At 34.8% G+C, this 14,586-nt stretch overlaps 1 protein-coding gene across 16 annotated transcripts in view; it reads right to left on the bottom strand.

The window, feature by feature from the left end:
- BBS9 (Bardet-Biedl syndrome 9) overlaps window positions 1-14,586 on the bottom strand; it is a 433,010-nt gene that overhangs the window by 309,143 nt on the left and 109,281 nt on the right. For all 16 annotated transcript variants that reach the window (XR_012002751.1, XR_003238169.2, XR_012002752.1 and 13 more), the window contains one exon: window positions 7,014-7,098. Coding sequence is in view for 13 of the 16 variants with exons in the window: in XM_072764704.1 (XP_072620805.1) it covers window positions 7,014-7,098 (85 nt within the window). In the remaining 3 variants the exon portion in view is untranslated. The remainder of the gene's footprint in view (window positions 1-7,013; window positions 7,099-14,586) is intronic.

Below are 14,586 nucleotides of genomic sequence, written 5' to 3'. Positions count from 1 at the left end.
ACTTATACATGGAATCTAAAAAAGGTAAACTTATATAAGCAGAGTGGAATGGTGGTTGCCAAAGTCTGGAGGAAGAGGGAAATGAGAAGATGCTGGCGAAAGGGCACAAAATTTCAGTAACACAGAATGAATAAATTAATGTTCAGTCTGGTGACCAGTTATAATACTGTACTGTATCATACATATACTTGAAATTTGTTAAGATAGATCTTAAATGCTCTTACCATAAAAAAGATAACTATGTGAGGTGACAGATGTGTTTATCAGCTTAATTATGGTAATCATTTCACAATGTATATATACATATATATCAAAAGATGTAGTTTACCATAAATTTTTACAACTTTTATTTGTTAATTATATTTCAATAAACTTGCAGGGGGAAAAAAAAGAGAATTTGATGAGAGAATACCTACGCAAAGTGAGCTGCCTATACAAAGATCCTATGAAAGAAAAGGAGGGACCATGGCTTGTTTAAAAAAAAAAATACACATAAAAAAGTTATCTGCTTCACTGAAAAATCTCCATAAGAAAAATTTCCAGGGATCCCTGGGTGGCTCAGTGGTTTAGCGCCTGCCTTTGGCCCAGGGCATGATCCTGGAGTCCCGGGATCGAGTCCCACATCGGGCTCCCTGCATGAAGTCTGCTTCTCCCTCTGCCTGTGTCTTTGCCTCTCTTTGTGTGTCTCATGAATAAATAAATAAATCTTTAAAAAAAAAAAAAAAAGAAACATTTCCTTATTGTGTTTACTTTGCAAATAAAATGTAATAATCAGTAAAACCTAACCAATATTGTAACTATAATGTTTTAATATAAAGAAAATTTTAAAATATATCAATATGTATGTACAGAGCAGTCATCAAGATGTCCCAGTAACATAGACAATATCCTCTACACGTCAAGAGCTACTCCAGGGTAACTCCATATCTCTGGAATATGGTGAGTGTTTAAAAAATGCTTCTTAAAATAATGAAGAACTGAATGTAATAAACATGCTTTTCAGAATTCAGCCCCCAATTAATATTTTTAAATTTAAAAAAAACAGAAAAGAGTAAAGACATTAGTTGACATATACTGACATATACTGTACATGGCAACCACAGTAAGATAGCTACATAAAAGCATCTGGACAAAGAGGAAATAACACTGCCCTCAAAATTAGGCTATAATCAACAAATAATGGATCAAAGAAGAGATATGAAAACTCACATTAAAGATACAGACAAATTTCTGCCCACCAAGATACGACTTAGATATTTATCTACCTACTTCAGGCATTAAAATATCTTAAGAAGGTATGAAATCCAAATGGGGCTGGACAAAAGGACAAATATTACTGGTGTATATATAAAAACAACCTGAGGGAGGGAGACAGAACAGTGATTATAGGTGAATGTATCAGATTATCTTAATCTGAATCAGGATTCAACACCAAGAAATTACTCAATTATCATTAAGTTCAAGTGTAGCTTAACTATATGAAAAAATTCCACTGTACACAAAACATAAATGTCAGTCCTGTGAGTCACATTTCTCGTTACATTTTAATAGGCTAGCATTCTAGCATTAAATATCACTTTTAGGGCACCTGGGTAGTTCATTTGGTTGAGTTTCCGACTCTTGATTTCAGCCCAAATCATGATCTCAGGATCGTGAGATCGAGCCCCCCATTAGGGTCCATGCTGGGAGTGGAGTCTACTTAAGATCCTCTCTCTCCCTCTCTTTCTGCCGCTCACCCCTCCTCTCTCTCTCTCTCTCTCTCTCTCTCTCTCTTCTCTCTCTCCTTAAAAAGAAAAAGAAAAAAAAAAGAAAACATATCATTGTCTATAACTTGGGCTGATTATGTCCTAATTCTGAGAGATGAGGTTTCATTCAGAATGGATAGGCAAATCAAGTTTCTGAGGCTGCAGGCTGAGATCCAGCCAGTAAATATTTTTAATTCACTAGGGACAGAGTGCCACTCTCTGTGACCTCTCCTTAGGGAAATATACCACATTCTAAATTAACAAGTCTCAAAAAACACAGAAGCTTATTAAGAATAATACTTTTAAAATTCTCCCACTTCCAGCCAAGATAGAGTAATAGGAAAAAGACTTTACCATCCCACCTGAAACAATATAATATGGACAAAATATATGAAACAACAGTTTACAAGGCACTGAGTATCAGAAAACAAAGGACAGCAATACCTTGAAAACAAAACAAATAAGGTGAAGTGGTATGACTGCTCCATCCGTGAGAGAGTTTTCAGGCCATGGCACAGGAAGGAGGAACCCAAGCAAAGGCCCAGCAACTCCCTGAATTGAGGAAATGAACGCTGGGAGTTCAGAGAAAACAAAGCAAGACAGCATGCCAAAAGGGAAGGAGTGACACAGGGACAGAACTTTGACATCTGTAAGGAATCCCCTCAAATATTCATCTGAGTACTTATCAGCACATTCATGTAAGGAAACTAGCCAAAGCCAGCAAAAGAACCACCCAAAAGGATTAGAGTTAACAGTGCCCAGCATTCATATCACCTGGAATACTAGCCTGTGCCTGCCAGCAAGATTGGAACACCTCATAATTCAAAGGGAACTGAGAAAGCACTCAGAAGGGTCTTGTCCCAGGAGTGGGGAATAAGCAGCCTCAGGATGAGTGCCACTCAGGTCCCAGGTAACAACCCAAAAGGATCAAACTGTTCAAGTATAAAAAAAAAACTGTTCAAGTATCCAGGTCTAAGCTCAAAAACAGTTATAGGAATACAAAAATATCTGCCACCCAGAAATAAAAGGACTATATCTAGCATCTAATAAAAAAATTACCAAACGTGTAAAGAAATAAGAAAATATGATTCACCAGGAAGATAGATAAATCAACTGAAACTGACTCAAAACTGATACAAGTGTTAGAATTAGAAAACAAGGACATTAAAAAAACTACTGTAATTGTATCCTATATCTTCAAAAAGTTAAGTAGAGACATGGAAGATATAACAAAAAAAGAAGCTAAATTGCACTTCTAAAGATGAAAACCATGAGAATTAACACCAGATAATAGACAAAATAGAAAAAAGGATTAGTAATCTTGAAAACACAGAAATTATCCAAAACAAAATAGAAAAAAAATCTTAATGAAAATAAAATCTGTGAGTTGTGGGAAAACTTCAAGTTGCCTAATGTATGTATAACTGGAGTCCCCAGAGAAAAGGAGAAAGACGAAGGAATTAAAAAAGGCTAAAGAATTAAGAGTCAAAATTTTTCTAATTTTCATGAAAACTATAAATACACAGATGCAAGAAGCTCAACAAACCTTAAGCATAAAACAAAGGCACATCATAGTCTAACTGCTTTAAAACAGTGGTAAGAGAAAAGCAGAACAGCAACCAGAGAAAAAAGATATTATGAAGAAACAAAGATAAGAATGCAGGCAGATTTCTCATGAGAAAGAATGGAAGCACAAAGAGAGTGGAGCAAACTCTTAAAATACCAGAGGAGAAAATCTGTCAAACTAAAAATCTTATACCCAAAAAATATATTTTCAAACTCAAAGGCAAAAAATACTTTTTGAGACATAGAAAAACTGAAAGAATTCATCACCAGTGGACCCACACTGCAAGAAATGTGAAAGCAAGTCCTTCAGGAGGGAGAAAAATGACACCATATGAAAATATGGCCAACACAAATTAATGAAGAGTACCAGAAATGGTAAATATATGGGCAAACTATGCTATTTTTCTTATCATTTCAATCACATTAAAAGATACCATTTTTTAAAAAGTAGTAACAATGTAATATGGAGTGTATATAAAAGTGTAACATATGACAATAGCACAAAGGCTGAGAAACAGAAGTATGGTTCTTTCATGATATAGTATATCACTGAGAGTAGATCATAAGTTAAATACTGCAAACTCTAAAGCACCTCCTAAAATAACAAAGAGTTATGGCTAATAAATCAACAAAAATAAAGTGGAACCATGCAAAATACTCAATAACTACAAAAGAAAGCTTTCAGAAAAACAGGAAAATGAAACAAAGAACAGATGGGTCAAACAGAAAACAAATGGCCAAGTGACAAACTGAAACCTATCCATGTCAATAATCACATGAAATGTAAATGGTCTAGAAAACAAATTAGAAGACAGAGCGTATCATATTAAACAAAAAAGCAAGACCCAACTATGGGCTGCTTACAAGAAATGCATTTTCACTACAAAGACATAAATCGGATAAAAGTAAAAATATGGAAACAGATATATCAGAATAACACTAATCAAAAGAATAATGTTACCAGAGCAAAAAGATAAAGAGGGTAATTTGATAATGAAAAGAGGATATGTTCATCATGAGAGATAACATCTCAATGTTTATATATCTACTAAAAGAATTTCAAAATACATGAAGAAAAAATTTGACAAAATTTCAAGGAGAAATAGACAATACACAATTACAGTCAGATTTCAATATCCCTCCCTGAATAAAAGACAGAAATCAGTAAAAAAAAAACAAAACAAAAAATAAACGAATACGGATATAGAAGATTTGAACAACACTATCATCCAATGTAACGGACATATATAGAACACCCAAGAACAGCTTAAAAAAAAAAAAAGGACATTTTTTTCAGTGCTCAGTGAAGATTTACCATGATAGACCATATTCTAGGCTATAAAACAAATCTCAATGAATCTGAAAGAATTCAAAGTCATGCAAAGTATCTCTCTGACCACAAATGAATTAAATTAGAAATCAACAAATAGTTAAGAGGTCGCTGGGAGCAACATAGCCAGCTTTTAACTGCCTTCCCACAGCTACCTTATTAAAAGCATTTCACTAGATAAATTTTGTTTCTCTGCAATAGGCTTAATGTTCCATGGCATCATAGTCCTGCCAAGTGACTGTGGTGTAATAAAAGGAAGTTCTAATGCTATTTCTTACTCTATTTATTAATTAAAGGAGAATGGGAAAATTACTCAACTGTAATTGCCTTCAGAATACATCCTCAAAGTAAGGCACAGAGTAGCATCAATAAACATGTACAATTAATGAGTAAAGCGTATTCCAGACTAAATAAAAAATATATACAGGGACGCCTGGGTGGCTCAGCAGTTGAGCATCTGCCTTCGGCTCAGGGCATGATCTCAGATCTGGGGAATCAAGTCCCGCATTAGGCTCCCTACAAGAAGCCCACTTCTCCCTCTGCCTATGTCTCTGCTTCTCTCTCTGTGTCTCTCGTGAATAAATAAATAAAATCTTAAAAAATAAATAAATAAAATCATATATATATGTACAAAAGCCTTAAATCAAGAACAGCTATGGGATATTTGGAACAATAAGAAGCCCAATGTGGCTGGAGTACAGAATATAAGGGACAAATGGAAGAAAACCACTATTGAGGAGGAGGTCAAGGACAATTTGACTACCATTATCAATGTCATCATCATCCGGACATTTTGCTAAGTGCTTTGTATATATTTTTTTTCAAAAAAAATATATATATATTTATATAAATAATATTATAAATACATGAATATATATTATATATTTTATATTATATATATAAATAATATTTACATATATATATTTCTAATGGCAACACTGTAAAATAGGTATTATCACCATTTTACAACTGAGAAAAACTGAGATTTAGCAAGGTTAACACATTTCCTCAAAATCAGTAGTAAGTATAGCTCTCCAAGATCTGACTTCAAGAAGCAGTTGGGTGGCTTAGTCAGTTAAGCATCTGACTCTTGGTTTCAGCTCAGGTCATGATCTCATGCATCCTGAGATCGAGCCCTGTTATCAGGCTTTGCACTTGGCAGGGAGTCTGTTTGAGGATTCTTCCCTCTGCCACTATTCCTACCCGTACGCAAGCATGCTTTCTGTCTCTCTCTTTCTCTAAAATAAATAAATAAATCTTTAGAAAAAAATCTGACTCCAAAGTCTATGCTTTAATTATTATCAATATGGTGCCTCCAAATTCCATGAAAAAGTACGTCATATTTGTATTTGTTGTGTTCTCTCCTTCACTTCTTACTATTATTGAAAAAATATGCTTTCATCTCATTTTGGCTCTCTTCAAGTTAGCCTTCCTTCCTACCTTAATTTCTATATCCTGATACAAAACGTTGGTTTTCTCTAATATTCTTACTTCCCTTGGTATTCCAAATTCCACATTATTTCTTCGTGTGGTTTCTTTCATAGATGTCCATCTCAAATTCACTTTACTATTTCCATTAAAATTTTCAATTCCGGGCAGCCCTGGAGGCTTAGAGGTTTAGTGCGGCCTTCAGCCCAGGGCATGATCCTGGAGACCCGGGATCGAGTTCCACATCGGGCTCCCTGCATGGAGCCCGCTTCTCCCTCTGCCTGTGTCTCTGCCTCTCTGTTTCTAATAAATTAATTAATTAATTTAAAAAAATGTCCTATGTTGTCTTCATGTAAAAGAATTTTAAAAAATAAAAAAATAAAAATAAAATTTTCAATTCCTTCTGTTTTTCTTCCTGTCTATGGAGACTCTCAGGATAAAGAGTTCACAACCCTATCCCCTAATTTTCATTAAACTGAGAATTTATCCTTTACAATTTTTCTTCAAACTATTTTTCAAGTTACCAAACTTCCACCTTTATGACTGAGCCAATTTTTTTCTTTGTGGGCTATGAATTTTTATCTTATATATATATATATAATCACAGGCCTTCTAAGTAACAATATTTTTGCCTCTTAAAGGTTTTTTTTTAATTCTTCTCTTTTTGCTATGCTGGTTTATAATCACTCTGTTAAAAGTGATTTCATTTGGACATTTATAATTCTAGTGGTGGAACTCTATAATCTGATAAATTATGACAGGACCAAGCATGTGTCTCCATTGTTCATTAATAGCCAACTAAATTTTTTCATAGAATCATAGAAAAGAAAAATAGCTAAAATAAATATTTTTAAAACTTTCTTCCCATGAATTTTTATTCTGAAAAGATAAACTGGTGATTAGATATGACATTACTCAAATTTTTATATCAAAAAAGGCCTTACAACAAGTCTTTTTCCAGAACCAAGTTTTTGTTGTTCAGTCTCCTGTCTTTTATCTGCATCCGTTGCAAAAGCAAGTACTTGGTACCTGTTTAGAAGATATGAATAATTATAAGTGATTTTGTAGTTTAAAAGTGTGAATTATTTTAAACTTTAAAAGCACATAATCTATAAACTTTATGAACTGCTTTTTTTCTTGTTTTAAAAACTGTAAAATTTAAAACTTCTTATTGAATGACACTGTGACACAAAACCATGTAAAACTGTCATGATAAAGAAATTATAACCATGTCCCAAAATTCAATATTGGGAAAATAGTTCTGCCAACTATCAAAGCATTTTCATTAGAATTTTAAATGACAAACAATAATACTCAAGAAAGATCCAGCACCAAAACACCACATAGAAAAAAAACAAATAATGCAAAGCAGCCAGATGTAGTAGAAGTTGTTAACAGATATTTTATGAAACCCAGAAGACCAGAGCTTAATCCCCAGATAAGCCACTTACTAGTTGGCAAGTTAACCACTCTGCGTCTTATGTTCCCTATCTATAAAATGGGAATAATAATCTTTTAACTCAAACATGGTCAAAAGAATTTTAAAATAATTTAGTGCCTAGTACAGTATCTGGTATATATTAGGTGCCCAAGAGATCAACAAAAAGACAGAAACAGATTTACATATAGAGATCAATCACCCAGTAGTTTATCTGGTATGTAATAAATTCTCAATAAGCAGCATTACTTATGACTTTCTATAAGTATTTGATAGCTTTTATTTCATTAGTAACCTTTAGCTTACATTATTCTTAAAAATAATTTACAAATATTATTCCATCTAGAAATGATTAACTTAGCCAATAAAATTTAAATTCTCTTATTTCCCATTAATTAATGGTATGTTGTTAAAGTAATAATCCTACTCTGAATGAAGAAACTTCAGACTCATAAATTCCTTTCTTTCCTATTGAATCAAAACTCTCGCATTGTTCTTCCATAGCTAAAAGGAAAATGAGTGGATATATTCAGACATCCCATAGTGCCTAAGAGAAAGATATCTGAAAATGTAAAAATCAGGGACCTGAAAAATAAAAGCAAAGTGGAATACCTAAATAAGCATTAAAATGTACACTGGGGGATCCCTGGGTGGCGCAGCGGTTTGGCGCCTGCCTTTGGCCCAGGGCGCGATCCTGGAGACCCGGGATCGAATCCCACATCAGGCTCCCGGTGCATGGAGCCTGCTTCTCCCTCTGCCTATGTCTCTACCTCTCTCTCTCTCTTTCTCTCTGTGTGACTATCAAAAATAAATAATAAAAATTTTAAAAAAATGTACACTGGTATTCAAATGTCATACACCAACTCAAGCTATCTCAACCAGGAATACTCTGTAAAAAAAAAATGTCTTTAATTGTGGTTGGATATAAAATGGCTATGAATTAAGATGGATTTTGCAAGGTATTCATGAAAATCAGTCTTATGGTTAATCTGAAAGCTGAATATATATGAATTTCATCAACCAATAAACATATAGTAGTGATCTACTACATCTAATATACCTAAGAGTATTCTGTGCTAATAATAGAAGGTATTATACACATGGTACTAAGGGAATATGGTAGCAGAAATGAGTAATTGGGATGGAGGAAATATATATGTTTTAGTATAAAGTTCAAGAGGAGGAAGCCAGATTTTAAAGAATGAGTGAACACTCATCATGCTGGTAAAGAGGTAAAGGCATTATGGCAAGGCCAAACAGCACATGAAAAGGCAAGTAGTAAAAAAAGACATGAAAGGCCACAACAGGAGTTTGAGAGAGATACATGGCAGGGAGGAATGAGTCATGGTAAAGGATACAATGTAGGAGGGTGAAGATACCAACCTTGTAAAACCATACTAGAGATTCCATGGGCAGCTGTAGCAAATGTCTCCATACCACTTGAGACTGACCTACAAAATCCCTAAGACTCCAACCGTGCCAAATAATTAGACCTCACATTCCAACCTCCAGATAGGATTGTTTTATTCTTCCGAGTTCACAGTAACAGAAATAGGACGCACTGGTGACTAAAACATCAGCCCAGAGCTGGGCCTGCTATGGATCCAACCTCAGGCAATTAATTACATAGGTGGTTCATTTCCTGCACACACCAACCTACTAGAGGATGATATGGATATTAATGAGATTGTTGTAAAAATCCAAAGCTTCTGAGCTGTTTGAAGCTTCTTACAGAACTACAAAGCACTATTATTTCATCCAGAAATAAGTGAGCCCCTAAAGTGGCACTCATTAACATCAAAACAGCAGACAGAGACACAGCCAAAATAGACTCCTGATTTCCAAATCCAGACCATTCTCTTCCTGGAAGACAACTCAGAATAGTATTATATTACTAAATGTAACTGACAGTAAATTTAGATGATGACAAACTTACAATAGCATCTATTTTATAGTTCTTCCTTAAGCCCTCTTTACTGTGACCAATAATGTACACGGAAACCTATTTCTAAAACCAAACAATTCCAGGCAGACTTGCAAATTCTGAAATAAAGAAAACACTTGGTTGTTTTTTTCTTACCACCCAAATGTTCAGTGATTAAGCTAAAGAATAAAATTCCTTGGGCAGCCCGGGTAGTTCAGCAGTTTGGCGCCGCCTTCGGCCCAAGGTGTGATCTTGGAGACCTGGATCAAGTCCCATGTCAGGCTCCCTGCAAGGAACCTGCCTCTCCCTCTGCCTGTGTCTGTGCCTCTCTCTGTGTGTCTCTCATGAATAAATAAATAAAATCTTAAAAAAAAAAAGTTAAAAAAAAAAAGAATAAAATTCCCTTGTTGAGACTGTTGAAAGAATAATCAGGCCCAGTGTAATAAGATTTCACAAAAGAGTATGTCATATGTGTTTCTCAACAGAAGGGCACTAAGCACAAATACAGCAAGTCCAGGTGAATGGTAGCACTTTCTGACCCAACAGCCACAAATGCTTAACAGGTCCTGTGGAACACCAATGACCACAATTAAACTCAGCCATATAATTTAGTGCTCTTCCATATCACATCATAGAAACAGCAGCAAATAACTAAAATATGCATTGAGGTGTCACAGAGCACGAAACTAAACCCTCGGAAATCATTTATTTTAAAATGAAACAAAGTTGTCACCTCAAAGGTACCAGGAGATCTTGGAAACTTGAAATTTAACCCAGAGAACTCTACTAGAAATGGAAGCTCCAGGTACAGAGCATTACTATGTTCATTACAAGTAAAGCTAAAACATTCTTAGTAATGCCAGGAAGAATCCTTTTCATTGAAAGATGCCAGTAACAAAACAGCTTTTCTTACAAACTTTTCACTCCTTCATCAAGTTCTTGTTAAACATCTCCCTTTGGCAAGGTACAATGCTAGGCATTTCAGGAGATACAAATCCCTGCCATGATGGATCAGTTACCCTTGTCAATGAAAAAACAAGCAAATATATAATATCAGTTAAAGTATGACTAGTACCTGTAGAAAGAGCACAAAAACTACTCCATGAAATTAAGAAGGAGGAGGTGTTACTTACAGATAGGTCAGGAAGAGGAGCAGGGGAGCAGGGAGGCTTCCAGACAAAAGTTTCATATACAGAAAAGAAAAACGTCAGATAGAGTATAGCATGAGCAAAAGAGGAGAGAGAGAGAGAAGCCCTAAACATATACGGAAAACAAATATTTCAATTTGGCCAGAGCCTAAGGTTGGTGAAGAACACAATATTCTTTTTAAAATATTGTCAATTAAACTCTACAAATAATTTAAAAATACATAAAGTCCCTTATCTACTTAGCAATGCACTAGGTACATGCAGGGATGTGGGGGGGGGGGGTGTGTAGCAAAGAGGAGAGAAAATAAAGCTCATGCCAGGTATATTTCTTCAGAGAGCCTCCCTCCACTGAACTCTTATTGAGAGGTCCCACCTGTAAGCCCCCTCAGTATCCTGTGCACAGCTCTCTAGAGCCTCTACCACAATGAAATGAAATAGCTGACTGACTTGCTATCTATCACCCTTACTTGCATACTGCTTGAGGACAGAGACAGCTCTTACTTGACTCTGTGTTTCCAGTACCTGACATGGTATAAGATATGGAGAAGCCTCTCAAAAAAATATTTGCTGAATGAATGAATAATTGAATAAACGAACCAACTTATTCAGTCAACGAACGATGTTTAAGACAGACTCTGTTGTCAGGAATCTGATAACACAAGACATATTCTGAAATATTTCAGCAGAATACAAGAAGGCAATATGGGGGTGCCTGGGTAGCTCAGTGGTTAAGCGTCTGCTTTCAGCTCAGGGCGGGATCCCAGCATCCTGGGATCAAGCCCCGCATCAGGCTCCCCACTGGGAGTCTGCTTTTGCCTCTACCTAGTCTCTGCTTTTCTCTCTGTGTCTCTCATGAATAAATAAACAAAATCTTAAAAAAAAAAAAAAAGATGGCAATATATGATATTTGGCAAAAATCAGTGTCTTAAGCAATCAAATATCAAGGTGATAAAAAAATCGTAGGATGAATAACCAGGTAACTTTAAAAGTCCCTTCCAATTCTGAACATCCACATAAATAGAGGTAGAATAGGACTGGATCATAAGGATTCATACATCATACATCATTCATACATCAATGTATGAAGGTTTCGATTTTTTAATGGGCAAAAAAGTTATTCTGGCTTAAACAGGTTATTTTAAAAGGACAGATATGAGAAGGATTCTTCAAAGCTTAAGTTAAAAGTAAGAAAACCAGAAATCCAAGTGAGGAAATAAAGACCTGAATGGCAATGGAAATAGGAAGCAAAGGCTGAATACAAGGGAAAAAAGTAGGAAGCTTAGGATTTACTGACAAAATAACTCTGACAGGTGAAGGACAGAAAAAGAATAAAAAGCTAAAATCCAAAATCTTGACAAATACTGCTAAGAGAATGGTGGTACCTAAAAGATGGTACCCTGCCACCACCCAAAAAAGGCAAATAGTTCTCTCACTTCAAAAGAAAAACAACAAAGTGTGTTGCTAAATTAGAATCACCTAGAGTGTGTGTCTGCAATGATGATTTTTGGGTCTTATCCCCAAACTTATTAAATCAAAATCTAGTGTACTGATAATTGGGAGTCTGTAAATGTGCATTTTGTTACAGGCTGCCCAAGTGATCCTTATGCACACTGAAGTTTGAGATCCACAGCCTTTGCTAGTTCCTATCTGAAAATAACTGAGCTTGTTTTAAAGTAATTAAATATCAATGCCAAAAATGAAAATAAATTATGTCTTAAAATCCTTTTCTATTAACTGATTACATCCTATTAACTGATTATAAATAGATGAAGCCTCAAAAGAACAAACCTATAGTTTTCATGCTTCCTCCAAACCTAAATTGCACCAGTGATTATCATTTAATCTATTAAACTTGAAAGTGTATATAAATGTAATATTCTATTTAACATTATAAGCCCCCTTAATTGTCATCATTTCATAATAATCACATTTCCCGTGCATTTTTACCATTATAAAAGATCCACATAATGGATAAGGTGTGCATTTTTAGTCTGAGATGGAGATGGATTTAATAGATTGGTATGTTGGTAAATTACCACAGTTCAAAGATGGTGAGTCTCTTTGAGATTAAATTTACACATTAAGGAAACCTACACATTATTTCCTCATCTAGTCACTCCTGGAGTTATTACCAAATTAATTCCCATGCACATATTTCAAAGAGTAAGTCATGGAGCATTCAAATCTTTGTATTGTGACCCAAGTGTAGCACTACCAGTATCCCTACTTGGCAGGACCTGGGTGGAAAGCTGAAAAGCAGATCTCCCTCAATACTGCTTAATCTTTGGCAAGCTTGAATGAATTATACAGATATTTTTCTCAATCTCTCTAAATAAGTGTATTTTATTTCTTACCAGTAGCAATGCCACAACTCATTCGTCTCCTTTGGAGAAGAGCCACAGGAGTTAAAGAAGGAATATGATATAATGATACACTACCTCTGTCACTTCTGCTTAGTCACAAACATTTGCTTATATTCAGGGTTTTGAATCTGAGCTATCTTGTCAATAATTCACAAAAGGCAGATTGCCACTTATGAAGGTGAAGGGAATACCACATTAACTTGCTATATGCACAATATTGAAACTTGAAGACAAAAATTTACAGCTGTTGTCTGATGAATTTATATTTTCTTCCTGCCTTGGAAAAAAAATCATGTGATCAAAAATAATATTGAAAAGCTATAATGAAGTGTTGGTCAGCTGCTTAAAGTTCTAAATGCTGCCATCCGTAAGATAACAACAATAAAGTTACTGAAGATACTGTAATCCCCCAAGTCTATTTCTTTTCCCAGAATGAATTTGTACTTTCTTTTCCCATTCTCCCCTCTAACAAAAAAAATACACCTTCCAAAAAGTTCAAACTCTAATAATTTTTATTGAAATTTCACTGGTAGAAGAGAATAAAGTCTCTCTCAAACACAATTCACCAAAATCATAAGAATTTCTACCCAAAAAGTACAAATTGTTTTCATAGCATCATTTTCATACTTCATTTCTACTATGAATTGTTCTTTTAAAACATTCATAATAACACTTGTATTTTTTGCAGTATTCTTCCTATGTCACATACTTTTTTATAAAATTATTTCATATATGCATCTTTTTATCACTTTTTCCACTCATACTGTGCTTTATATTTGTAATTCAGGGAACAGCTACAATAATTAATCAACATTTTCTATGGGTAGCAACTTGACATACATTCAATCTTTTTAATAAGTTTCTCAAAATAGCCATTATTCCCACAACAATATGGTCAATTAATCTTTGACAAAGCAGAAAAGAATATCCGACGGGAAAAAGTCTCTTCAACAAACGGTGTTGGGAAAACTGGACAGCAACATTCAAAAGAAACTGGACCCCTTTCTTACATCATACACAAAAATAAATTAAAAATGGATTAATGACCTAAATGCAAGGCCTGAAACCATAAAAATCCCAGAAGAGAACACAGGCAGTAACACAAAGGCAGTAACCTTTTTAATACCAGCTGTAGGAACTTCTTTCTAGGTATGTCTCCTAAGGCAAAGAAAACAAAAACAAACTACTAGGGCTACATCAAAATAAAAAGCTTCTGCACAGCAAAGGAAATGATCGACAAAACTAAAAGGCAACCTTTTAAGGGTATTTATGTTTTTGTTTTCCTTTTTTTTTTTTAAGAGAGAGAGAGTGAATGGGGAGGGGCAGAGGGAGAAGAAGATATTTACAAATGCCATATCTGACAAAGGGTGAGTATCCAAAATATATAAAGAACTTAGAAAAAAAGGAACTTATAAAACTCAACAGCCCAAAAACAAATAATCCAATTATAAATAGGGCTGAATACATGAATAGACATTTCCCCAAAGAAGATATAGAGACAGCCAACAGACACATTAAAAGATGTTCATCACCACTTACCTCTAGGGAAATGCAAATCAAAACTACAATGAGATATCACCTCACACCTATCAGAATGGCAAAAATAAACAACACAAGAAACAACAGGTGTTGGCAAGGATGTGA

The sequence above is a fragment of the Vulpes vulpes genome, chromosome 7 (assembly GCF_048418805.1).
Source record: "Vulpes vulpes isolate BD-2025 chromosome 7, VulVul3, whole genome shotgun sequence".
Lineage (NCBI taxonomy): Eukaryota > Metazoa > Chordata > Mammalia > Carnivora > Canidae > Vulpes > Vulpes vulpes.
This window is presented reverse-complemented; position numbering and strand designations above follow the sequence as displayed.